This window comes from Pseudorasbora parva, chromosome 1, assembly GCF_024679245.1.
Source record: "Pseudorasbora parva isolate DD20220531a chromosome 1, ASM2467924v1, whole genome shotgun sequence".
NCBI lineage: Eukaryota > Metazoa > Chordata > Actinopteri > Cypriniformes > Gobionidae > Pseudorasbora > Pseudorasbora parva.
In genome coordinates this window covers 52558679-52584675 of record NC_090172.1, presented here as the reverse complement: position 1 = coordinate 52584675, position 25997 = coordinate 52558679, and the positions used below count along the sequence as shown (strand labels likewise).

The window sequence follows — 25997 nt, the reverse complement described above, 5'->3', positions numbered from 1 at the left end:
TCCAGGTCTTCTGCTTAATCAAAAATAAAGTAAAAACAGTAATATTGTGAAATTATTATTACAATTTTAATGAACTGTTTTCTATAATATAACATTTTAAAATGTAATGTATTCCTGTGATGTCAAAGGTGAATTTTCAGCATCATTACTCCAGTCTTCAGTGTCACATGATCCTTCATAAATTATTCTAATTATAATGTGCAGATTTTCTACTCAATAAATATTTCTTATTATTATCAATGTTAAAAACTGGTTGAATTGATTTAAAATAGAAATATTTTGTAAGATTATAACTGACTTTACTGTAAGTTCTGATCAATTTCAATGTGTTGTTGCTGAATAAAAGTATTATTTTTTAAATATTTTTTTAAAAATGTACAGAAATTTTAATTAATAATTATACATTTATTTAAAGTATTTTCATACAATAAACAGTGAATGTACAGATGTATATGATCAGTCAAAAAATAATTTATTTGTTATTTAAACATCAGGATGTCACCAACAAAACATTTTGGAACACCACATTACACCAAATTGAATATAATATAAAATCAAATATTTTTAATTACAATATTTTCTTAGTAATAGTAATGCACTGGTGTGGTGCACTTTACTGTATAAGCATTTTTTTTTCAACTGTGATACACAAATTTAACAAATAAATTCTTTGCTTTGGCCTCATAAAATAACTGCACTTGGATGTGTGTGTGTGTGCGTTACCGACTTAAAGCGTACAGATCTGCCTTTAGTTTGCGAAATGAGGGTCGTTTTCTTGGATCATACTGCCAGCACTGGCACATTAGGGTGTAGATTTCATCCGGACAGTTATTTGGGGCCGGCATACGATATCCTAAAAACAAAAACAAAAAGAGACATGAACTACCCTTGCTTTGCAAACAGGCAATCAGCCGCAGGTTGATGTGTGTGGTGTGTGTACAGTTCGTCAAGTACCTCTCTCCACCTCGTCTCTGGTCTGTTGGTTATTCATGTTTTGTGGTATGGTATATGGTGTCACTCCTCTGGAGAACGTCTCCCACAACAGTACTCCAAAACTCCACACATCACTCTCAGTGGTGTAGCGCCCTGATGAAACAACAGAGGGCAGCGTTGAGACATAAAACCCTCAATCATGACCAGTCACGCATAATAAAGTGGTTGATTGCTTGGATCTAATATACTGACAACAAGTATGCAGTTTTCATGTTTACGTTCACTTAAGCCATAAAACCGACTGTATTTACATGAGATACTCCACTTTGACAACTGTTTCTGTATTGATCCATTCAAACACAAAGAAAACTGAATTTGTGATAATGTGCTGTCTAGTGTGTGTCATTAAGATACCACACAATACCACATTGAGTTCTTTTTTTCACAACTTACTGCGCATAATAACTTATAAATATATATAAAACTCCTATAAACTCCTTTAAACTAAAGATCCTTGTTAAATGTACACACACTTCTTTGACATTGCATCTAACTCGCTCTCTAATATCCCTTTCTCCCTATTTAGAATAGAAGAAATACGGGACAAAACAGAATTCGGGACACTTAAAAAAAGAGGTGAAATACGGACGAGACAGTGGTCACCCTATTTTTAATAGATCAATCCAATGGCAATGTGTGCTTTGATGACCTATTATACAAAGTTTTTGGGGTCTACAAGAATACTAAAAGTTTTCATGCTAGAAAATTTAAAAAACACATTATTTTTCACATATTTTCCAGCACCTCTCTTCCCAGCCTCTCAGTAACGCTATGTTTAGTTCCAGTTTCTATGAAGTGCAATGCGATTGGAACCAACCTCTGATTGGTTGTGGACCAGTGTTGTGATTGATCAACTGCTTCGGAAATGCGTGTTTTACCATTACACAGAGATTTAACCCAACCGAGCCTAGTTTCTCCCAAGGTTTTTTTCCCATGCTATCACCGGATGGTGTTTATTATTATTATTATTTATAATAATAATAATTTGTTACATTTATATAGCGCTTTACATAGAAGGGGGAATCTCCTCAACCACCACCAGTGTGCAGCACCCACTTAGATCATGTGACGGCAGCCATATTACGCCAGAACGCTCACCACACACCAGATGATTGGTGGAAAGGAGAAAGAGTGATTAAGCCAATCATTATATAAGGATTATTAGGAGACCATGATGGACAGAGGCCGATGGGCAAATTTGGCCAGGATGCCGGGGTTACACCCATACTCTTTATCGAAGGACATCCTGGGATTTTTAACGACCACAGAGAGTCAGGACCTCAGTTTAATGTCTCATCCGAAAGATGGTGCTCTTTGATAGTACAGTGTCCCCATCACTATACTGGGGTGTTATGACCCACACAGATCACAGGGTGAGCACCACCTGCTGGCCCCACTAACAACTACCGGGTTTTGGCATCCAGGTACTGGCCAGGCTCAGCCCTGCTTAGCTTCAGTTTTAGGTTCCTTGCCACTGTTGCCTCTGGATTGCTTAGTAAGGGACACTTAATATTCAATAATATTATTGATTTGACTGCACTGCCACTATTGGATGAGAACTGAACTGAGCTAGATGATCACGTTTTTTGCACAGCTTATAGATTAATTAACGAATTTAATAATTGGTAATATTTACAACGGAACTGAATCAACACTGAACTGACTTCAGCTGAACAAATGCATAATTTTCCTGTTACTGTAAAAGCTGCTTTGAAACAATCTGTACTGTATAAAGCACTTTTTAAATAAGGATGACTTGTCTACAAACGCTACTCAACCAGGCCTTGCCCACCCTTTTATTTTTTTCTGCATATGCCTTGGGCTGGAATTATTTAAATGAGGAATATTGTGTATAAAAAAAGAAAACTCGAGACTACAATGGAGGCGTTTCAGTGTGCACATATATACGAAATAACTGCCTTTTGGAGTGGCTTTTTCAGAAAGCAACATTACAAACTAAAGAAAGTTGAAAATGTAAAAAACAAAACTAAAGCTCTTTTAAGTGATAGTTGGTACCGTAATTGAGGGCCTCTGGTGCCGTCCACTTGACTGGGATCTGCTTCATTCCTCCTGTAGCAGAGTAAACACCATCCTGCTCTTCACGAGACATTCCAAAATCACTGATCTTCACCGTGCTCTCCTCTCCCACAAGACAGTTACGGGCAGCCAGATCTCTAGAAAGAGAGAGACAGACAGTAAAATTAGAAACAATTATTTTATGTTGCTCTGAAATAAATCAAAGCATAGTGTGTAGAGAGAGAGAAAGCCTGAGGGGGATGAATATATATAAAAACAACCAGAGCAAACTAAAAAAAAAAGTATAAGAATGATAGAAGGAGAAACATAGAATGCTCTCGCTCTATTAAAACTTAATCCTCTCGAGAAACACTGAACCGGTTGACACAGCATGAGGGTAACAGCCACTATCAGATTTCCTCTAAGTCTCATTATCCCAAAATCTCCCCATTGGGCATTGCTTGCAAACCGCTGGTAAAATGACTTAACCATAATATAGAAATACCTAGAGTCTACTTATTCGATTCAATAAAAACCAGCTGTGAGCTCTTTATGGGGTCTGCTAGTGCTTTATGGATCTACTATAGTTTTTTTTTGCGTATCAGCGTAAATATATCACTATATTTCATTGTCTTTTTATTTCACTTTTTTTTCCCAAACTCTCACCGATGAATGCACTTCTTGCTTTCCAGGTACGCCATGCCAGACGCAACATTTTCCGCCATTCTGATCAACATCTTGGGCTTCAAGTTGTGTCCCTCTGTGCGCAAAAAGGTTAGAAAGTCCCCTCCTGTCAGGAGAATACGCCATCAAGAGACTTGTTTGTGGCTTGAACATTTTAATGTAATAGGTCATCATTGAACAAAATATATATGCAATAATTATGAATAAGCAAATACAGTCATTTAATAATACCTCATGGTTTGTTCTTTAAAAAAATCAATCATGTAGATTAAGAGGACTTGTGTACTAGGTTTATTGTTATTTTTGTAATTTTTTGAGCTTAACAATATAAATCATGGTTTACTTACACTGTTACACTGCTAAGCATCTCCTTTTGTGTTTTATGAAAGAAAGGTAGTCATACCGAAACAACATGAGGGAATCTTTGGGTGCACTGTTCCTTTAAATTATTTGAATACAAGTTTAGAAGTACCTTGGACTAGCTCCATAATGATATATATTGGCTGTTTTTGTGTGCAGACACCGATTAGCTTCACTATGTTTGGATGGTCGTACTGTTTTAGGATCCTGGGATGAAAAGAAATACATTTAGTTAAACGAGAGTGTTTGTTTGAGTATACACAGTATGCGTGTTAATACAAACCTGGCCTCCATTAGGAACTTGTTCTTGTGTTCAGCGGGTAGATTCTCTCTGCAGGCTTTCACAGCAACCGGCGTGTTGTCTGAACGCAGGCGGCCACTGAACACCTCACCAAAGTTGCCCTAATAACATCCAAGACATTACAAGAAGCAACATCATTAATAAAATTTAAAAAACGGTTTGACCAGTGATTTTTAATCTTTACTGATTTACCCTTTTATATAACAAAGAAGATATCCGGGCTTACCCGACCAATGCTCTGTCCAAGAACGACATCATCATGCTCCAAAACCCACTTATCCTAAAAAAAACACCCCACAAAAAATGAATTAATCTATAATGACTGGTCAATCAATGCACTCAACAGCAGTGGTCAACTGATAATAATATTAATGGCCAATGCCCATCTCTAGATATTTATAATGCCCACTCTCTTAGTAGAAAAGGGACTTCAGGGTGCAAGGAATCCAAAAAAGTTACTGTTTGTATTTAAATAGGCAAATGCTTAAGAGTCTATGAGTTTTCATTTCTTAAACAACAATGCAGGAAGACACATCATGGCCATATTCCATGATGACTATGTGAAGTATAGACCACTGATGCCCAGACGGTTAGGATATCCTGAAGTGGAAGGGAAAAGGGGAAGGTCTTATTTGGCCAAAGGGGAATTGATATTACTCAAAGTGACAATGAAAAAAAAAGTGTCCAATTAATAACCTTGAACAATATACACTGCCCGGGCAAAAAAAAAAAGTCACTGGATTTAAATAAGCAAATGCTTAAGAGTCTATAATTTCTAGCATGTTATATGTTCAACAACACTTCTTCTAATCCTAATCGATAGAGTCGGTAGCTTTTCATTTCTTAAACAGCCATGTAGGAAAACACATCAAGGCCATATTCCAGGTTCAAATTGTGAAAGAATTTTTGGGAGGGAGCATGAAGAATCATTTCAGAGTCCAGACCTTAATTTCATTGAAAGTCTTTGGGATGTGCTGGAGTATACTTTTACAGAGTGCTTGTCTCTTGCATTTTGACCTTGACCAAAAATGGAAGCACCTCTTGATGGAAATAGCATCACAACATTTATTTCCATCAACAATGTTTTATTTTTTTCCGGGCAGTGTATCTCAGCCTGTCACTACTCGGCAGTAATATGCATAGTAAGCATGAGATTTGGGAACAGTGATGAACCTTGAGGATGGGTTTCTTTAGCACAATGTTTGTCCTTTTTGTGACGCTTTGATGAGAGCTGAGGAGATGATTCATTAGCAGCGGTACAGTGGCGAAGCCCTCACCGTCAAGACGATACACACCCTAAATACACACATAAACATGCATATAATGGCATTCGTCATATAAATGACACTGCATACACATACTGGAACAAAAAGCATCAATAAACATACTCACGTCTGTACTCTGAATGAGGAAGTGCCGGCACTGGCCACCCCAGTGCACAGACAACACGTATTCTTGTTTGCCCTGGCTTTCCCTGACCAGAAAATCCCCATCATTCTTAAGCAGTTCCTGAACCTCCAGGCGAGGGATGGCACCGTGATACCAGCCCTGCTGGGTCAACGGCTTCTCTGCATCAGGCACCGGCACCAGTGCGGGGGGAACCTGGTGAGATGTATAAAACACGCTACTCTACAGAAAGTTGTAGATACAACAATGAGCAGGGAGTAGGTGAGAGAGCAAGACTGCTACCAAACACAACACCACTAACCATATACTTGGGCTTGAACAAGCTGCTGAGATGGCCCACGATTACATCCATGTTGAGGAGCTTATGGTCTTTGTCACGCTCCTGCATTAAAAAAAAATATGACAAATAACACAAAGGCATGACAAACCAAACCGTACTTTTGCTAAAAGATCTTGCATTTCAGCTCATGATTCTCAGTGAGTGACTGAACAGTGGAATGATATATATATGTTTTACATTTTTAGCATGAACATTGAAACTAAAGCAATTCACATAATTAATTACATTTTTTACCCTTCTGTATATACTCGAAATATTCTTTCTTTTAAGCAATACATGTCTGTTTGGAGAATGTACTGTTAAATCAGGAGATCAAACAAAAATAAAAAAGATTTACAGTGGATTCATGTCTCAGTCTTCTGATATATGTTAGAGAAACACAACCATATTTGGAAAGGTCAACCAGCAGCATGTGAGTGAGGAGTCCCGGGAGTTCAGAGTCAACAAGGTTGTGCAATTCTCAAAATCAATGAAACAGCTCAGCATGACTGTTTTTGATACTTTACAGTACATCTTTATGGTGCTGTATTTTACAATTTTGAAGAAGTCACTATATTTTTACAGGGGCCATATCGTGTTTGCTATTTTTTTCAGTCCAGTTATACAGGGTATATACAGCAATCCTTAAGTTAAATTTACTACTTTTTACTGCCTTCAGAATATTTTTTAAAACCATCACGACACTGAATTGCAAGTGTTAATCAGCAACCTTTCTATTATTTACACAGATTTTGACATATATAACATACAAAAAAGAATAGATTTAGAATCGACACCAGTAGGAAATCTGTTATTAGTTATCACTCAGACAGTAAAATACATCTCAACATTCACAAAGGTTGGTTAAGGAGAAGCATTACTGCATACACATTTGATTTCAATTAATAATTGGTAATTCAGCAATTAAATTATTTAGTGTTTTTTTCCAACAACAAAACCTGAGCCAAATATTACATTTCTATAACTGTGATAAGTTGTTGAATTTAACAAAATACTAAAAACTAGTGCTGTCAATCTATTAAAAACTTGAACTAGATTAATCACACATTTTTTCTGTGATTAATCGCAATTAATCGCAATAAAAAAAATGTTTTTGTAAGTTTTTAATATATTTTTTAATATAATAATTTCACAGTTAATCAAATAAATGTAGAAACAACATTAAGACAGTATATTTTAAATACTTGTTTAAATGGCATCTTTTTATGAATGAAGGCCAGTATTACTGATATTAATACAGCTACTGATTTTTTTTTTTTAATTTATTATTAGGCTTCAAAAATATAACAGTTTTTATTTTAAGTAAACTTAAAACAAGGCTTACATAAACCCATACTAAATGTCATATTTACTCCTGCCCTTCCTGTCTTAACAGTTAAGAAATATACAGAAATGTAATAAAGTTATCAAAGTTATATGCAGTCTGCACTGCATAAACAATAAATTAAATAGTTAATCCTTATTAAAGCTACAAAAGTTATTTAGTCAAGAGCAGCGAGTCATTTTCTCTGTTCCCTTTGTTCTTTAACTTTACTGACAGGAAGCTTTATTGGCTGCTGTCCCTTTAAGAGCAGACAGACACACGGATCTCACTGTTTATATACTGTCTATGGATCACACCTCATTCTTTCTCACAACTCTTTTTGTTAATTTTAGACTTTACATAAATTATTTAAGATTGCTCTTATGAGGATAGTCGTTGAAGATATGCCTTGAAGCAAGTCTAAAATAAAATGTAAGCCAGCCACTTCTGTTGAGTGCGCAGTGTTCTGAGATGATGCCGAACGACCGCTGAATATGACGTCAGCATCAAACAGACGTTGAGACCATGGTTGAGACGGAGACGAAAGATCTTTGATTATGTGCTCAGATAGCCCATATTTAAACGAACTAAGGCGAACGCAGACAGAATTTTAATCAGAATAGGACACCTGATAGTCTGAAAAAATATTTTGATTTCTCACTTTTTAATACCTTTTAAAACCCAGCGGACACCCTGTTATAACATTGTATAACGTTATAAACATTTCCACAAAGTTGTTTTCCCAGAATAATTTAGTTTTTCTCTCTCCCTTATAAATACATGGGACATTTTTGCTTCTGTGCCTTTAAGACTTCTGTTAAACAACCTCTCCTGCAAGTCTGACCAATTTCCCTGCATTTTATTCTTATCATGACATACTCTGGGTTTTAGAAATAATACTAGTTATCTATAATCATATTTCCTTCTACCTTGACTAAATGTAACAAGTCAGCAGGTGTCCAGTCCAGTCAATTCTATTTATATAGATACAATACAGACTGTGTTGAACTAAACAGCCTGTCCTGGGATCAAAAATGTGCAGTTGCAAAAAAAATATAATAATAATAATAATAATGGGAAGAAAGATAATGCAAAAACTGAAGCTCTCAGGACAGACTCACTGAGTTGTTGGAGGTGACAGATATCCGGTCATCATCCAGGCCTATAGATGGGACCTCATTACTGCCCAGGGACTGAAGTTTATCAGCCAGAACTCTCCGCTGGGCCTCCAGACGAGCACGAGCCACCATTGACAGAACTACCTGCTGTCTGCTGTCCTCCAGAGCATTACGCTTACTGAACTGATACACCCTTAAAATAAGAAGGGAGGATGACAAGCTTACATTAATGCAAATATTGCAGAGTTCTTCCATTAAGATGCAATCAGCAGTTTCTGAGAAACCTTTTTGTAAAAGGATTAGACTGCCATTGTGTTTGTTTGGACCTGCTCTGCTGCTGGCAACTAACAAGTCTTGCTGGTATATACTCTTGTGTAGTGTGTGTATGGTAATTTTTAGTTTTTCCCTGTCGTTTGCCTGTTAAAAAGATGATCAAAATAGGCTACTTCCATCAACACTCCCAAAGCTTGAACAGTCTTACACCTCGTCCTGAGTCAGCATTTAATTAACATTAGGCAGTTCTGATTTATATACTGTTTATAATTTGATGATCACATTATTTTATGTGCATAAGCAATGCTTTTATAATTTTTTCTGCTTCTTTTCACCTGTATTTTGATCCAGAGATTCTATGCTCTTTCAGAAGATGTGTCATAGCACCCCCTACCGTACAACAGTGAAAACATGAATTGCCGGAAATTTTCCATCAATGCGGGGAAGTGTTGTGTCATAAATGCTACATGTGTCTGTGTCTGTGTCATTTTATTTTAGTCTATTGTTGTAAGGGATTTCCCCAATTTTCAAAATCAGAGTGATGTCATCAGGGATTTCTATTATATCGATTTCTCTGATGGCGTTCACATATTTTTCAGTTTGTGTTTGAATTATTTTGTAAGTTCACAGAGGGAAGCAGAGGCCTGGAAGACTCACCTGTTTATTTTCACCATCGGGAGCTCATGAGAACAGGTGTAGTGAGGCTGTTTTGGTTTGCTTAGCTGCCCTACCAGTTTTACTGTTCATGTTTACTGTTTACATGCATACGGTTCTGTTTACTGTTTTATGTTCACCACACATAACAACACTTTTCATTTTGTTCCTGCTGTATAACACTGCAGTGATGGACATCTGATATTAAACATGATGATGGTGTTTTGCAGGGGTTAAAGTACTGCATGCTTGAGTTTCAAATCTATTTGAAGTAGCTCCAGGGGAAGTGAATTGTAAGTCATTTTTGATGAATAATGAATGAGGTTACCTAAACAAGATGTCTGGAGTTCAGTGTATTGTGGTGTGTATGGAGAGCTCACAGACTCACCTCTGGCCTATGTTTGCAGAGTCATCCTCATTCTGCAGATCTAACTCCAGCTGGTTGACAGTGGCCTGCTGGGAACCAAGAGTACTAGCAAGACCCAAAAGCTCCTCCTCCACAGCGGTGAGCCTTGAAGGGGCGAAAATATGAGAGCGCAAAATGAGTTGTGATGCGATAGAAGATAGCCAAAATGCTGGGGGCCAGTAATACTGAGTTACACATTATATAAGGAAATATGTGTTGAATCATGGAGCGTGACAATATTTGCTTGCATATGCATATATTTGCATACTGCTAGTGAGAAATTTGGGGTCAGTAAGATGTTTTAATATTTTAGGGGAAAAAAGTATCTGATGCGTTTATTTGCTTAAAAATACAATAAAAACTGTAAACATTTGTTTTCTAATTTAATATAATTTTGTAAAATATATTTTATGTAATTTATTCCTGTGATGCAGAGCTACATTTTCAGCATCATTACTGCAGTCTTCAGTGTCACATGATCCTTCTAAGATGCTGCTTTGCTGCACAAGATTATTTATTATTTATTTGTATTAATGTTGAAAACAGTTGTGCTGCTTAAAATATTTGTGAAAACCCTGATGCATCTTTGAGTTAACAGATCATCATACATTTTAAATATAAGTTGTTGATCTTTATTGTATCTTTTGATCAATTTATTGCATCATTGCTGAATTAAATTATTATTTCTTTAAAAAAATATTTTAAAAAAACATACTAGCCCCAAACTTTTTAGTTATACGTATATAACATGTTACTTTTCTTGCATTTTGTAGGAAAAAAAATATCACACATAACTATTCATCTGTTTCTTCAGTTAATGTGATGCACTTTAGTCTGAGTGTGTGAAGTTTTGTGTAGTCATGTTTTTTTCACTACAAATATGAAAATATATTTAAGTTTGTATAAGTTTGTGAACAGGTTTTGATGCCATGATGAATGCATTTTTTGTGGTTTATACGTGAGTATATTGTGAATGACCAAATGTGTGTTAAGAAATGTTTTTTTGGGGGAAACAGTTTAACGCATTTTGCAGAAAATGGCATAATGGGTTGGGATGATTTGCTTAAAGAGTTGATTTGACTGTGTTAATAATTTTAAAATAATGAAAAAAAAAAAAAAAAAATCTGATGGTGCCTTATGGCCAAAACACTCACTCACACTCACACTCACTCACACTCACACTCACACACACACACACACACACACACACACACACACACACACACACACACACACACACACACACACACACACACACACACACACACACACACACACACACACACAATATTAATAAACTAAAAAGCAAACAAACTTTGCAAAAATACTCCTTATTTCCTACCCTCCAAAAAACACACATCAAAAAAGATCCAAACATTCTCATGAGAGTTTCAGAAACAAAAACAAGGCTCCTGAGGGTTATGTTTTCACTTCTGTCTTTCTATACAATTTGTGCTTTCACTTGCACGGAAACAAGAAGAAACTCACCGATGCTGGATTCCTTCTATTGTGAGCTCATTGAGCTGCAGATCTTCAGGCTTCAGACCTTCAGCATCCTCCAATAAACTGCTGTCAAACTCCACACATGTAGGAATCTCTCCTCTTGACCTGCCCATATACATACATACAAGATGTGGTCAGATAGCATCTCAACTATCCTTTTAAAGGGGTCATGTACGGTGACTGGAAGGGGACATGTTCGGTTCACGACTTCACGTACATAAGTGTTGTGGCCACGAGATAATTTTATGGAGGTATCAACATTCTTATGTCATAGCCAAGGGATGTAAAGTCGAGTTGAGGAAACCATATATTTTTCTCATGGCCACAACTTCATCTATTTCTCATGGCCACGAGTTAAAACGCGTGAACAAGTTGCACAACCTGGATATATCAGAAATATATAGACCTATAATATTTATTCTTAATTAATAAAAAAAATATGAAATAAACAAATTGCCTATCATATTTTATTGTGTGCAATGGCGCCTAGTTGGCATTCGAATGAGGTTTATCAATAAAAGTAAGCAAAACCAAACATGTCCCCTTACCATAGTAATTAAAAGGACATTTGCACTGTATTTAAAATGCATACTATAAAATTAAATATTTATCAGAAAATAATGCAGGAAGGGACTTGATTTTATTCAATGTGATTTGATTGGACTGTAAAAACTGGGCTATGACGTTATTTTTTGCCCTGTCCACATGTCCTTATTAAAGATTTGGGCAGTTGGCCAGTGATTGTCCATGCGAGAAAATAGTTTTTTCCCCAATTTTTTTCTTCTTCTTCTTTTTTTTTTTACAATAATAAACACTGAAGAATTATACGCAATAAAACCAGCAACATTTCCCATGAAAGTAAACAGGGTCCATTTTGATTTCATGTTGACTTTAAGAGATAGGAAGTTAGCAATTGTGTGCAACATCCTTTGTTCTTCTGGTACAGTTTCCCATTGCATCCAACAAAAACTGGGAACAAAAGGGAAAGGTATACCTGTTCTGCTGAATGAAGCTCTCATATTCTTTGTGTGGCTGGATGGCCTTCAGGGCGTTGGCCATTTCAGTGTGAACACTCACCACCTCATCATGAAGCACATTAGACAGGTCGAAATATTCTTGCAGAATCTCCTTTCTAAGAAACAGTAGGTTCACATTAGTCACGTGTTTTAACGCACAAGACACTCAGCAAAACTACTTCTTCTTTTTAACTGACTGTAACTAAGTGAGTAACGACTATTTACATTGTAAGAACTGAACAGGATGACATATCCATCAAAAAAGCAGAAGTCTAAAACTGACACTGTGCTGTGTCTTAAAATAAACTAATGAGTATTATAGCCATAGAGTTTTGCTTTTGTGCTTTGGGGGGAACCTATGAGATATTTCAAAATGAAGAAATTTCATAAGAGTTGAGTAGCTTGCATCCCTGGATATTACTGTCAATCATTCAACATTTCTCTTGTGAAATAGTAAATGTTTTGATCTTTTCCAGCGGTAGAAATAAAGCGCTGTGTTGGTATTCACACTCGTCTTCTGTGAACAGTAAAGCCCTGCCTTCTTTGATTTGATTGGCCATCTAGCTCATTTTGACATTTGTGAGTGCCGTTAGACCGCTGAGATAGCACAGGTAGGTGTCTAAGATGTTTATGAAAGAGTGCTTAATCTGGAAAACATCTGTTGTGTACAAACATCTGATGAACCTCTCTGAAAAATCAGTTTTACATACATTCTAAATCATAAACATCTTAAAGACATTTTCTAAATGTCTATTTAACATCTGACAGGAAATGTCTTAAGAGACATATCGCAGATGAGCAGATATCATTGACGTCTCTGTGATGTACATGTGCTAGGATTGAGATACCATGTCAACACCGGACGCGACCATCGCATCGCGCCGCAACAGCTACACTGGACGTGACATCACACCAGTTGCAAAGCATTTGTCCTTCATGTCAGTATGTCATAAATAAAATGAGGCATCAGTTTACTTATGGGGATTTGTCACGCTGCATCCAGTGCAGACATCATCACTGATTATAATGGCTTTTATTGTCTTTTGTCTTGTTGTGCCGCTCGTAGTGTAGTCCGGAGTAGACACAGTGTAAGTCATCCTAACAACAACCAGTGCTGCACGTAATGGAGTGCACCAGCGCGGCATGCAGAATATCAAACATTGGGGGGCATTTTGGGCATTTAAAAAAAAAAATGTGTGGGGAACATGTCCCTCTCAATGTCTATAGTGGTTATAGCCCTATATATTTAACATCTTCCACATTTCATACATTTATATTTCAAATCTTTAAAGTTTCAAATACATTTATAATGACCGACTGCTATACAAAGAGTAAAAAACATACTGTATCGTAGGCCTACCTAACGCAGAAGAAGCTCCCTCTTTTTCCGAGTTGTGTAGATGTTGATAGTTGAAGAGTCAGAGTTAGAGCCCCCACTCCTTTAGTTGTGGGTTTATTAAAAAAAAACGATGAATATACATTTTGTTTAGGTAGCCTTCTATTTCTATAATAAGCGTAAAATTAAAGCTACACTATGTAACTTTTCCGTCTGCTAGAGGGTGCCTATTCAAAACAAAGGTGTAGTTTGATGACACCAGGTTTGAGCGCAGAATCTTGGGAATCATGTGATCTTCACCTCACAGCCGGCAGAAAAGAATCGGGATTGGATTCGGGCAGAAATCATGTTGATGGCTGCGGTTATTAACGTTACTGTAGTATGAGTTCACTTGCGTATGGCAATACTTGGTTTGCGAGTTGCGAGACGATGGGACTTCTTGGTTTTCAGTATAGTATTTAAAAATAGTTTTGCTTTAACTCATTTTACCCACTAAAAAAACCCACACTCTATGATGAGTACTCACGTATGGCAAATGACTGTTTTCACTACTTTACATTATAGTGCTGATGTCATTGATGTTCACTCACAGAATAAGCACCATTTCCTCCTGCAGCGTCTGCAGGGCTCCCAGCAGGGCCGGCTGACTTTGGCCGTAGTGGAGTTGGTGATGCACCTGGGCGGCCTTCACCGACAGCACATACTCATTGTGGTGCTCATGCAGTTTCAGAGTGGCTTTAATGTAGCGCTCCTTCGCTTTTTCACGTTCTTTATCTGTACAAAAGGCATGCAAGAGAAAGGTGACATTAAAGATGTATATCTATAAATATTTGAAATGATCTTATCCTTAAATTTAATTTTGTTTGCACAACCTAATAAGTTTGAAACATTTGAATATGTTTGAATAGAATCAATTCAAAATGTTATCACATTTTAATTTTAACCTTGGAACCAGAAAAAAAAAGTTTTTTTGTTTAGAGCGAACTAAAATGGAAAGCATTTTGTTTGTAATCCCTGGGGGTCGAGCAAACATCTCCCCCGTGAAGCTAAGCCTGCTGCTCTTACCTTTTTTCACAGGATGTGAGGTGGACCGTTTTACCCGTTCCAATGTGTAGCCTCTCCTTCACAGTTGCGGGGCTACTCTTTTGCAATTTCAAGGACAGTATCAGAAACTTGAATCGATTTTTCTAAATTACCTGAGCTGTCTCAGACAATGTATCCTTGTTTTATTTCAGTTTATATTATAGTTTATAGACATATGTTTGTTTTCTTTATTTTACAAAAGCACAATTAAAAAAAATTAACCATTTTTTTTTTATTTTACAGTTTCCATTGCTGCCTTACTCTTATCGTTATGATCATATATAATGGAGTAATTTAAGTTGTTTTTCTTTGCTACAAGAAAAAAGAAAAGGAAAAAGGAAAGGAAAAGAAAAGAAAGAAAACCATTTAGATTCATGTCGAATGAGAGAGGCACATGATCTCAATGCACGTTTCAGTTTCACTTTAAATAAGTTTGTTTGTTTATAATAAATGTTGTTTCCACTATAATTTATGTAAATTTTATACTCATATTTCATATATAGTCTAGCCATCTCATTATTATGAAGGTAATTTAAAGTCCATTAAAAAATAACTCAGTTCAAAAGGCATTAAAATGGTTAATCAAAGGGCATCATTCCCGTTAAAAAACAACAACTTTTTTTTGTGAGTCAAATGGATTTTGAATGCAACTTCCAAAAGATAAAAAATAGCTATTTTTATATTTAATAATTTCCATGATTAAAAAATGATAAATGAAAAAAATTCACAATTTTGCAGAAACTAAGTCCAGTAATTACCTACCATTCATTGTGTACATTTTATGTCAAACTACGAATATTTGATCAAAATGTACATTTTAGTCTAATTATTGTGCTCATTTCTCTCGGTCTGTTTGCATGCACACACGTCTTTTAAACGTCTTTTAACGAAAATCGTGAAATCGCATTCTGCCTTTATCTTATTTAAAACATATTACCAAGAATTTTTTTTTTTATTATTTTTTTTTTTTCATTTCAGTCTAATAAAATGAAACAGAAAAATAAAATAGTATAGACAAACTATAAATAAAATAATTAAAAAATAATAATAAAATGACATTATTTATTATACATTCAAATATATCTTACAGACCTTAAACATTCGAATAATAGTGTGTATTCTCAATTGCTGTATTTGCTAATTTTTTATTTAAATCAATAAGCCATCAAACCACTTAAAGCCAAAGTTTACTTAGGCTCATTTTAAGTAATGCCTAGGACAGTGCAAACATATCTGCCACTGCTTTTCATATCTGTTGTCTGTATTTGAATGTATTTACTGTTCTATTCATTGTGGCCCATCTAAGTGCTGCAAAATGTGCCCTGCTAAACATTAACACTTTGGTCATTGAAGAAACCACATTTAGTTACTCTTGTTTCCTTTAAGAGGAAACATTGTTACATAGAAACAAGTGTATTGGTTTAAACTAAGACAAGCTTTTCTCCTACTGTCTCAGTAGACAAATGCCTTGTTTTACCTATTATCATAAAACCATTCGTGTTTAAACATTAAACAGTTCCTCTTATTATATGTGTATCTCTGTCAGAACAAAGTACACTATTCAGTCAAAATGAAAGGAAAGTAGCTATGCTTTTTAGAGAACTAGACAGAATGGAGGCATCCTACCTTTGCTTGCTTCCTGATATTTTCTTTTCGCCTGGGCCGCGTCCCGTGACAGCTGTCTGTAACTGGACTTGAGCCGGTCCAGCTCGGTTTGGGTGACCTAACCTTCCACAACAGGACACAAAATAAAAACAAATAAAAATCCAGGTTTGTGCATATAAAACACACGTTATGTGCAAACACGAAAGGACGCTGAGTGACTAGATTCACTGCTGACAGTCAATTCAATGTATTATTAGCCTGGTTTAGATATGAGGAAGAATATGCACCATATTCCACTAATAAAGGAATTTAAAAGCTTGCAGGCTATAGTGCAATAAAATAAGACCATGACTACATTATCATGTTGGGTCACCTTATACACCTATACAAATGAATAGGTATTTTTCTACTTTCTGATTTTTGTTACTGCAAAGGTTCTCAACATTAAACCATTCAAAAATTCACAGAAACCTTCTAAAGATCCACAGGCAGTTCATGAAATAGATTAAAAAAAAAAAAAAAAAAGATAAAAATAAGCTTCAGTTCAATAAGCTAAATTTCCTCTATCTAAAATTACATTCTGCCAAACGTCTAAACACATACACAAAGCCAACTGTGAGAAAATTATATATGATCTGAAGAAAATGTGAGTGATGTCTGCATGTGGAAAGACTGCAGATAAAATGGATGTAGGAAGAGGCCTGTAGAGGCCATGCTATGAGGTAGATTACCAGCCCTAAAAAGAGCCCCCTCACTTTGCTTTACTGCAAGGTTTTTTTTCTTCTTTTCTTTTTTTTCTTTTATTTAGCAAGGATGCATTAAAATGATCAACAGTTACCGCAAAGCAGGGATGGAAATTACCTTTTTTGTCCACCGGCCACTGTGGCTGGTGGATTTCAAAATCTACCAGCCACTCAATGTTTTTACCAGCCACTTTCTTGTTTTTAACCGACAATGTGTAACTGCACGTGAAAATTAATACTACAAGCTCTACAATACTTAAGCTGTTTATTTAATCTCAAATCTCATTTCATTAAATGAGTAGGGCTCTATGTTCTCTCTTTTTTTTTTTTTTTTTTTTACCTGGATGTGGCATTTGGATGATTCTTTTATGGCTTCCAGTTTTAGGTTTTTAGTACCAACAATGAAACTACTAGTTTTGGCATCTTCTGAAGCGTGTTGACAACATACCGAGCAGAACATTGTCAGTAGGGATGCATCGAAATAAAAATGATTGGCTGAAACCGAAGCACTAAAAGAAACTATGCCAATTATCCATTGCATTTATGGCTAATGCTATGACTGAGTAACTTTACTAAAAATCAAGGCATTGCAATTGCATTAATTAATATTAAAGTTTCAAATAATAAATCAATTACAAATTATGCAAATATTTATTTAGCACATTGCAACATCAAACAGTATAAAATAAAATTCAAAGTAAAATGTTTAACTTGATCTCACTTATGTGTACATTAAATAATAATGTACAGGTCTACTAGCCTACAGAAATGTAATAAAGTAATCAAATGTAAAATAACTGCCTATTTAACTGTTTAAATGAAAGATTATTCCTTATTAAACTTACAAAAGCTATTCAATCAAGAGCAGTGAGTGATGTCCTTATCGTTTGTTTGACATTAAACATAGCAGTAAAAGCTACTGCCCCTTTAAGACCTAATAGAGGGATATGCGTCATCTTTCACGACTGTATAAAGTTCACTTAAAGCCTAGTTCACACTGCCCGATTTTTGCCCCGATTTTGAGTCGCCGACAGGTTTTGTGAAATCGCCGACAAATGCCCGAGATCACAGGCAAATCGGTGCTCGTGCACGCGAGTGACAATCACGCAGTGTGAATAATCAAAGACGCGATCAGAGAGAATCGCCGACGAGTCGCCGACGCCGGTGAGATATTTGGCATGCTAAATATCTGGACCTGTCGGCGATTCAAACTCCTGCTGTGTGAACTGCGTTCTGACTGAAAATTACACCGACAGCCAATGAGAGAGTGAGATACAGGGCAGCAGGAGGTTCAGGGAGGAGTTAGAGCATAATTTCAGTATTTTAATAGATATATTTACAGTTCTATCAAACAGAAACAAAGGGCAAACATTTGCACATCCAGTCACAGCAGCAGCACATTACAAAATTATTTATTTACCTCACACTGTTTTTGCAGAACAAAATCCTGGCTCCCTCTGTCTCTCCAACCATTTCTTCCGCCATAATCTTTTTTCTTTTTCTCCACAAATCAGCGCACATACAATTTGAAGCAAACTTTGTGCAGTTTATCATTTTTAATAACAATTCCAAGTCACTCGCGAGAACTCCGGTCTGACGCACGTGTGATCTCGCGTTGTTTACTTGTCACATCGCACGTGTGTTTGGGAAACGTAGTTTGCGCACCGGAGAGAGAGAGAGTTGTCGGCGATTCTTCCTCTTGTTCAGTCATGCAGTGTGAACTCCTTTGTCGTCAAACCATCGTGCAGTGTGAACACAGCAGTGACTGAATGATACCCCAGATAGTCATGCAGTGTGAATAGAGCAGTGACCCGACGAGTTTGAAAATCGTGCAGTCTGAACTAGGCTTAAGGCATATTCAGACTATGTCTGCTAGAATTCTCATCAAGATGAACATGTTGGCATACTTTTTGTGTGAGTTTGTCCGTTTAAGCACAAGACTTGAAAGAGAACTCAATATTTGCGCGCTGTGAGACGGGTGCGCGCTTCCGGATGACAGTGACGGATCTTCTCTCAGTGCGTGCGAGTTATTATGGTTATTATTCGCGTCTTCTGGCACTACATCCGGGTAATGACGGCGAAAACGACTGGTCATATTCGGACATACATAGTGCGGCCGCACTCGCATTCACTGAACACAGTTTATAAAGAGGGGAAACAGTATGCTATTTTTATTTACCCGCCACGGTGGCCGGTAGGTGAAGCGAGTTTACCCGCCACAACGCAAAATCACCCGCATTTGGCTGGTGGCGGGTGCTAATTTCCATCCCTGCCGCAAAGACATTTGTAATGTATTGTATAAAGACATTTTATATATAAAAAAAATATTTTTAATAAATGCTGTTCTTTTAAACTTTCTATTCATAAAAGAATACTGACAAAAATGTATTACGGTTTTGCATATGAAGCAGCAGAGAGGGTTTCAACATTTATGAGGATTAAAAACCAATCATAATATTAAAATGATTTCTGAATGATCATGTGACAGTGAAGACTGGGGGTAATGATGCTGAAAATTCAGCTTTGCATCACAGGAATAAATTACAGTTTAAAATATTAAAATATAAAAGTTGATTTAAATTGTAACAATATTTCACAATATTACAGTTTTTTACTGTATTTTTTATTAAATAAATGCAGCCTTGGTGAGCAGAAGAGACTTTTTTAAAGTTTAAAAAAAAATCTTATAAATTAATATCTTAGACTGATATTAATCTTACCGATTTGTGAGCAAATATACTTATTATATTTTATATTATAATTCATGATTCTCACACACACACAGCATTTCCTCATTTAATGTGTAACTAGTTTTAATGGCCCTTGACTATCTTCTGATGTATCAGAAATTTTTATCTTTTTTTTAATCACACATATGGGTTGGTCTTGTGAGAGGGTTTATAACGTTTGGGAAGCCATTTCAAAGGCTTATCATTAAAACTGTGGTATAAGGAGTTTTTGGATATTGCTTATATGGAATTATCAGTGGCTCGATGTCATGGTGTAAGAGAAGAAAATGCCAACATGTGACTGAGCTTAATTTATAGAATTAAGAATAGAATAGAAATTTGCATACATGGGCAGGGGTAGGTAAGACTGTTTGGAATGTATGTTGTATGTTATTTTAGGATATGTGCAGTTCATATTAAAGGGGTGGTTCCGTGTTTTTTTTTTGACTAGGCTTGGTTGAGTTTATGGGGCGCAGTTTAACATACTTAATACTTATTTTTTTTCTTATATTTTACCTTTATTCCACACCACTGTCTCCACTGTCCTTTGAACAGCTCCTCCAGTGCCTCCGAAAAACGCTGTCTCCACTGTCCTTTGAACAGTGCCTCCGAAAAACGCAATGGTTTTAGATTGGTTAGATGGCCAAATGTAGTTTAATGTATTTTTATTGGCTGAAGTGCCAAGCACAGGTTGTCTGGAAACGCCACGCCCCTTACCATTACGGCCAGAAGTCACATCTGGGGAAGTGTTTATAGCAAGGGTTTATGATGTTACCAACCCAGGAAGAAACTCGCTGTAGTCCAAACCGGCCGTTTTTGTAGGCAATAAACTGCCATAACTTTAAAGACAATATCTCTGTTTGCATTGAACTTTCAGCGCTGTAACTTTACAGGTACTGTTTCTGCTCAAGCAGCAACATTACACACTAACTATAGTTAATGCAACCACCCCTTTAAAGAGTTTGTTTACCCAAAAATGAAAGTTCTGTCATTAAATACTCACCCTCATGCCGTTCCAAACCCGTAAGACTATCGTTCATTTGCGGAACACAAATGAAGATCTTTTTAATGAAAACAGATCTTTCTGTCCCTCCATTGGCTGTTGCCAATGCAACTACCACTTTCAAACCTCAGAAAGTTAAAGACATCCTTAAAATAATTAATGTGACTCCTGTGGTTTAACCTCAGTTTATAAAGCAACGCAAGTGTTTTTGCACAAACAAGCCACCCATTGCTACGCTTTAAAAAACTGAGGTCAAACCACTGTATTCTTAATTCTTTACTATCTTTATAATATCTAATATCTCTATTTTGAGGCTTGAAAGTGGTAGTTTCTTTGGCTTACAATGGTGGGACAGAAAGAGTTCATCAAAAAGATCTTAATTTGTGTTCCGGAAATGAATGATAGTCTCACAGGTTTGGAATGACATGAGGGTAATTAATGACAGAATTTGTCATGGTAACCACAGTGTCTACCAAATTATCATAGTTACAACAGTACCTTTCCTACAGAAAATGTTTAGAGTATATTATACTGTAAAATTATAATTTAAAACCGATAGCAACAGTAAAATCTTGCCTTTTTAAACCTTAATTTAGACCATGAAACTAGAACAGAGGGGAAACTAAAAAATAAAATAAGAAAATATTTTTTTTTACTAATAGTTGCAGCATAAGTGCCTTCAAAAACCTAATAAGAAACACATCCGTACAAGTGTGAGATATTGTGAAACTGTACTTGCTACAAGAGTGTAATTATGAAGTGTGATGTGCGTGCGGCGCTGACCCTGCACATCTCTTGGTTGAGAAGGTTCCACTGTTCCCCGTAAGTCTTCCTTAGCTGCTGTTTGTCCCGGACGAGGAGGGTAAGTTTGCTAAGGGGTCCCACCATCAGATCCTCCGAATGCTTGCGCATGATACGGCTGAGGCTCTCCGTCTGACTGACCAGCACATTCCATGACTGTAAAAGTAAGAAAATGTGAAAATGTGAATGCATGATTATATTTTATTCTGATGCATTTATATCTGCTTGTAGGGGCTAAAGTGAAAGCACGTATAAATAAAAAAATACCTGAATGTTTAAGATTTGCATATGTTCATTGAGTAGTTTTATCATAGCTGTATAGTCTAAACCAAGGGTGTCCAAATTCCTGGAAAGCCACTGTCTTTCCAAAATTAGCTCCATCAACACAGCTCCCTGGAAGTTTCTAGTATGCCTAAGTGTGTTTAATCGAGGTTGGTGCTAAACTCTGCATGACAATGACTCTCCAGGAGAAGGACTGGACATCCCTGGTCTAAACAGATGGGACGACTTCTAGGAAAGTCAGCACAAAAATATCTAGAACATCAGAGAAAGCCTGAGGGTTTTCGGCAGGTGCTTTTGTATTATCCTCATGTTTACAGTGCAGTTTCCCATTGCAGGGACAGGGCACTTTCTATGCCTCTTCACTTCTCTTTCAATGGCAGCTTAGTCTCTACCCCTTTAATATCTTAAAGGGGTCATGAATTGAGAAATTAAATTTTCCCTGAGCTTTTGACATATTAGAGGTCATCACACTATAAGAATATCCTGTAGGTTTCAGAACTGAAAACTTTCTTGTCAGTACAAAAACAGTTTTTATTGCAACAAAGCCCAAAGAAAGACTCATTGTGGAATCTATGAATGGGTGAAAGAACGCCTCTGCAGAAGAAAATCCACGCCTACTTTATCATTGCAACTTTGGCCCCGCCCAGTGGCGTGTTAGTGAGATGATGAGGAGAGAAGATAAAGGATCACCGGAGTAAAAATAACATGACCTTCCAAAGGATCCTAATGCTAGGAATGTGGTCATTTATTTTCAAAAACGTGAATGTCTCAGTTGAGCAATATTTATTTGTATCTGGTACATTTCACAGTGGAATCTTTGGTAAATCAGTCGCAATTTCAGTGCAGGATTTGAAAGTGCCTGAATGGACGCCAAAACTCCAGTTATAATCAAAAAATCCCTATTTACATTGTGTTTGCACTGTTAGCTATGAAAACATTCATTAGTGTGCAGAAACTGAGCTGCAATGACGAGATCACTGCATTCATGCGCTATAGCATGTCTGTGATTGACTACAATGCAACCTTTCATACCTCAATCGAAATATAATGCCATAGATCTAAATATAATGCCATAATCAACACTTTTCACATTTAGTTATCCATGCCAGCTGTAATAGTAAAAACACTCTAAAAGTATGAAAACACCTTTAACATCATACGTAAGGATTCATTTCAGATTTAACTTAAGACCATTTTAGTGTGGATATATCATTTAAACACAGTAAAATCTCCAAACACACTGAAATAAAATCAAGGGAATTTTATACTGGCTAAGGAAATACTTCCAACCTTATTGAACTGGCTGATGTAGTCGAGACCTCCTCCGGGCTGGGACCCTTCCAGTTTCTCAACTATGGCTGACATCTGATGCAGCTGTACGGAGAACTCGCGATCACTCTTGGCCCTCTGCGTTATCCATTTCTTCATAACCTCCATCAAACGCAGCTCAGAGTCTTGTAGTTTCATTAGGGCGGCATGACCCTGAGGGCACCACAGGTCCTCTGCAAAGCCCATACCTTTAACAGTCTGAGGAACATGCGCATCATTACCATCATTGGGACATCATGCTGCTTTCGGATGTTCAAAATGTGTGTGAAAACAACAAGTCAAAATTACCTACAGTTTGTATCTGTCAGCAGCAGTATGCTGGTACAAAAAACTTTCTGGCCAGGTCAATAAGAAACACCACAAACCAAGATCTAAAGAAAGAGGAAGTATATTTTAAACGTTCAAAACATTTAAATGTGCATTTCATCACATAATTGAAGCATTTTTGGTTTGAAAAAAGGATTGCAAAAATGTAGGAGTTTTCAGATGCTTTCATTTCCTCACGGGCAATTTAGGACAAGAAAGTGATGTTGTCTATACTGACCACTTCCCAAATCGCAACAGCATTTCAAATGTGAAAGGTTTTCATAATGAATAGCTCAGTCATGAAGGTACAAAGCTGAAAAACTTACAGCAGAAAGAAAATACATTGATGTTGTTCCACACTCCATGTCAAAAAACTGATTTGCATATCTTTATTAAAGGAAGTGTATGTAAGATTGTGGCCAAAACTGGTACTGCAATCACTTTTAAATGACTGCAGAGCAGTGTATCCCCCTCCCCCTGGATGCCGAAGCACTATTGACTTCGGGATTGGTAGATAGGTAGAGGGTGAAGCTTCAGGCCAAAACATCAACATCAGTTGAGGGCTGCAACAACAACTTTTAAATGACAATATCCTGACTACTGTTGTCAGTGATATAAGGATTTGAAATTAACATGATTTCTTAATGTCTAGTAAGATATCAGGGCCATTATATGATTAATTGAAATACATTTCTTACATACAGTTCCTTTAAAATGCAACAGAGCCACATACAAGCTTAGTTATACAAAAAGGGTATGAGAAGTAAAAAATATATAAAAACTTAGAGTAAATAAATAGTATTATATAATTCATTTATATTGTCCTGCTATATGGTTTATTCCTTATTAGACATTAGTCACATTTTGTTTACTCTAAAAAGATGGAAGATGGACATTAGTGCTTTAAAAAAATATATAACTCAGATGTTTAAAGATTAGACATTAACTATAAGTAACTCCATTAACCGTAGGCTACTTTGCAAACATGCCAACTACCAGTCATGAATTAGTAGACTGTCTGGTTAATATCTGCTTACAACTTTATTTTGATGGTCCCACAACAAATAGTTTTTACTATTCCTACTAATACTTTGAGATACTCAGTCTTAATAATGAGGGTTAGTTGACATGTAGTTGCTAAGTTACTTGTAACGTTAGTTAGAAGAATGTCTAAAGTGAACTATTTAAAGACAATATAACTCAATCTCAATCAAAAATCTTGCATAAATAGTGCTGAAAAATAATGGTTTATTGTCTGAAGGGCATGTCGTCGTGACGTCACTCAGGGTCTCTACTAGCCAATATCTTGGTCAATGAAACATGGTTACGACAATATTATTTTCTTATAAAGATGTTCTTAAATCAGACAAACATATATTCTTAAAATAGATATTTTATGTAACACTAGAGCTCCGAATATTCCATTGACGAGACTTGAAATTGTGCGAATTCTCACCTCAGATGTGCCTGGCGCAGCGAAACGTCCTGTCAAAGCGACCGGAACACATAATTATCCATTATAGTGAGAAGAAAAGAGCGCGTCGAAGCGATAAATACTGGATATGCTGAAGTACTGTACAGGGCGACAGATGAGCTCTTGTGTTGACTGCAGCGGCTGACGGTTGCTGAAACCAGGAAGACAGGCAGGACGCAGGCAGACTCTGCATTCAACAGGATTAATGCATGACAACACCTCGATTAGCCCACACAGCTACCAACATGTCTAACAGTTATACTCTGCAAGGAATGATGATATTCTTGTTTATTCATAAGTATTCATATGAATAAAACGATTTTTAAACAGTAAAATTAAAATAATAAGCTCATGGCATCACATTATTGGATTTAAAAATAGAGGATGAAATGTAGAGGTTATATACACCGATCAGGCATAACATCACGGCACCTGTGGTGGGATATAGTGCAGCAAGTGTACATTTTGTTCTCAATGTTGATGTGCTAGAAGGAGGAAAAATGGGCAAGCGTAGGGATTTGAGCAAGTTTGACAAGAGCAAAATTGTGATGGCTACGACTGGGTCAGAGCACACCTGCAGCTCTTGTGTGGTGTTCCTGGTCTGCAGTGGTTAGTCTATATAAAAGTGGTCCATGGAAGGAACAGTGGTGAACCGGCGATAGACATGATAGACACCGGTCATGGACAGCCAAGGCTCATTAATGAAGAAGGTGGCCTGGTCTGATGAAACACGCTTTCTTTTACATCACATGGATGGCCGGGTGCATCACTTACCTATGGAACGTACACATGGCACCAGGATGCACTGTGGGAAAAAGGCAAGCCAGCAGAGGCACTGTGATGCTTTGGGCAATGTTCTGCTGGGAAACCTTGGGTCATGCTATCCCTGTGGATGTTACTTTGACACATATCACTTACCTAAGCATTGTTGC

At 36.7% G+C, this 25997-nt stretch overlaps 1 protein-coding gene across 3 annotated transcripts; it reads right to left on the bottom strand.

Moving 5' to 3' along the window:
• Positions 1 to 451: 451 nt before the first annotated feature.
• fes (FES proto-oncogene, tyrosine kinase) lies at positions 452 to 25317 on the bottom strand. Of its 3 annotated transcripts, none has more exons than XM_067445172.1 (20): positions 25048 to 25317; positions 23574 to 23656; positions 23247 to 23483; positions 21657 to 21830; positions 16420 to 16516; positions 14301 to 14484; positions 12353 to 12490; positions 11344 to 11463; positions 9838 to 9960; positions 8526 to 8715; positions 6063 to 6143; positions 5747 to 5983; positions 5528 to 5650; positions 4581 to 4634; positions 4337 to 4455; positions 4166 to 4260; positions 3676 to 3799; positions 3010 to 3167; positions 955 to 1086; positions 452 to 853 (listed from the first exon to the last, which is right to left on the bottom strand). In XM_067445172.1, exons 3-20 carry the CDS (start codon positions 23469 to 23471, stop codon positions 720 to 722), a joined length of 2508 nt encoding a protein of 835 aa, XP_067301273.1. In that variant the 5' UTR covers positions 23472 to 23483; positions 23574 to 23656; positions 25048 to 25317; the 3' UTR covers positions 452 to 719. The 3 variants fall into 3 exon arrangements, with proteins under 3 accessions (XP_067301273.1, XP_067301272.1, XP_067301274.1); XM_067445171.1 differs by having other exon boundaries at positions 23578 to 23656; XM_067445173.1 differs by having other exon boundaries at positions 5747 to 5956; positions 23578 to 23656; positions 25048 to 25316.
• Positions 25318 to 25997: the final 680 nt, after the last annotated feature.

Excerpts from the sequence above, each read along its gene's own strand:
- fes (XM_067445172.1), bottom strand. The coding sequence starts at position 23,471 with ATGGGCTTTGCAGAGGACCTGTGGTGCCCTCAGGGTCATGCCGCCCTA. Across the intron at positions 12,491-14,300 it reads GAGGAAATGGTGCTTATTCT|AAAGGAGATTCTGCAAGAAT; the intron begins GTGAGTGAACAT and ends ACTGTTTCTTAG. Across the intron at positions 4,261-4,336 it reads AAGTTCCTAATGGAGGCCAG|GATCCTAAAACAGTACGACC; the intron begins GTTTGTATTAAC and ends TTTTCATCCCAG.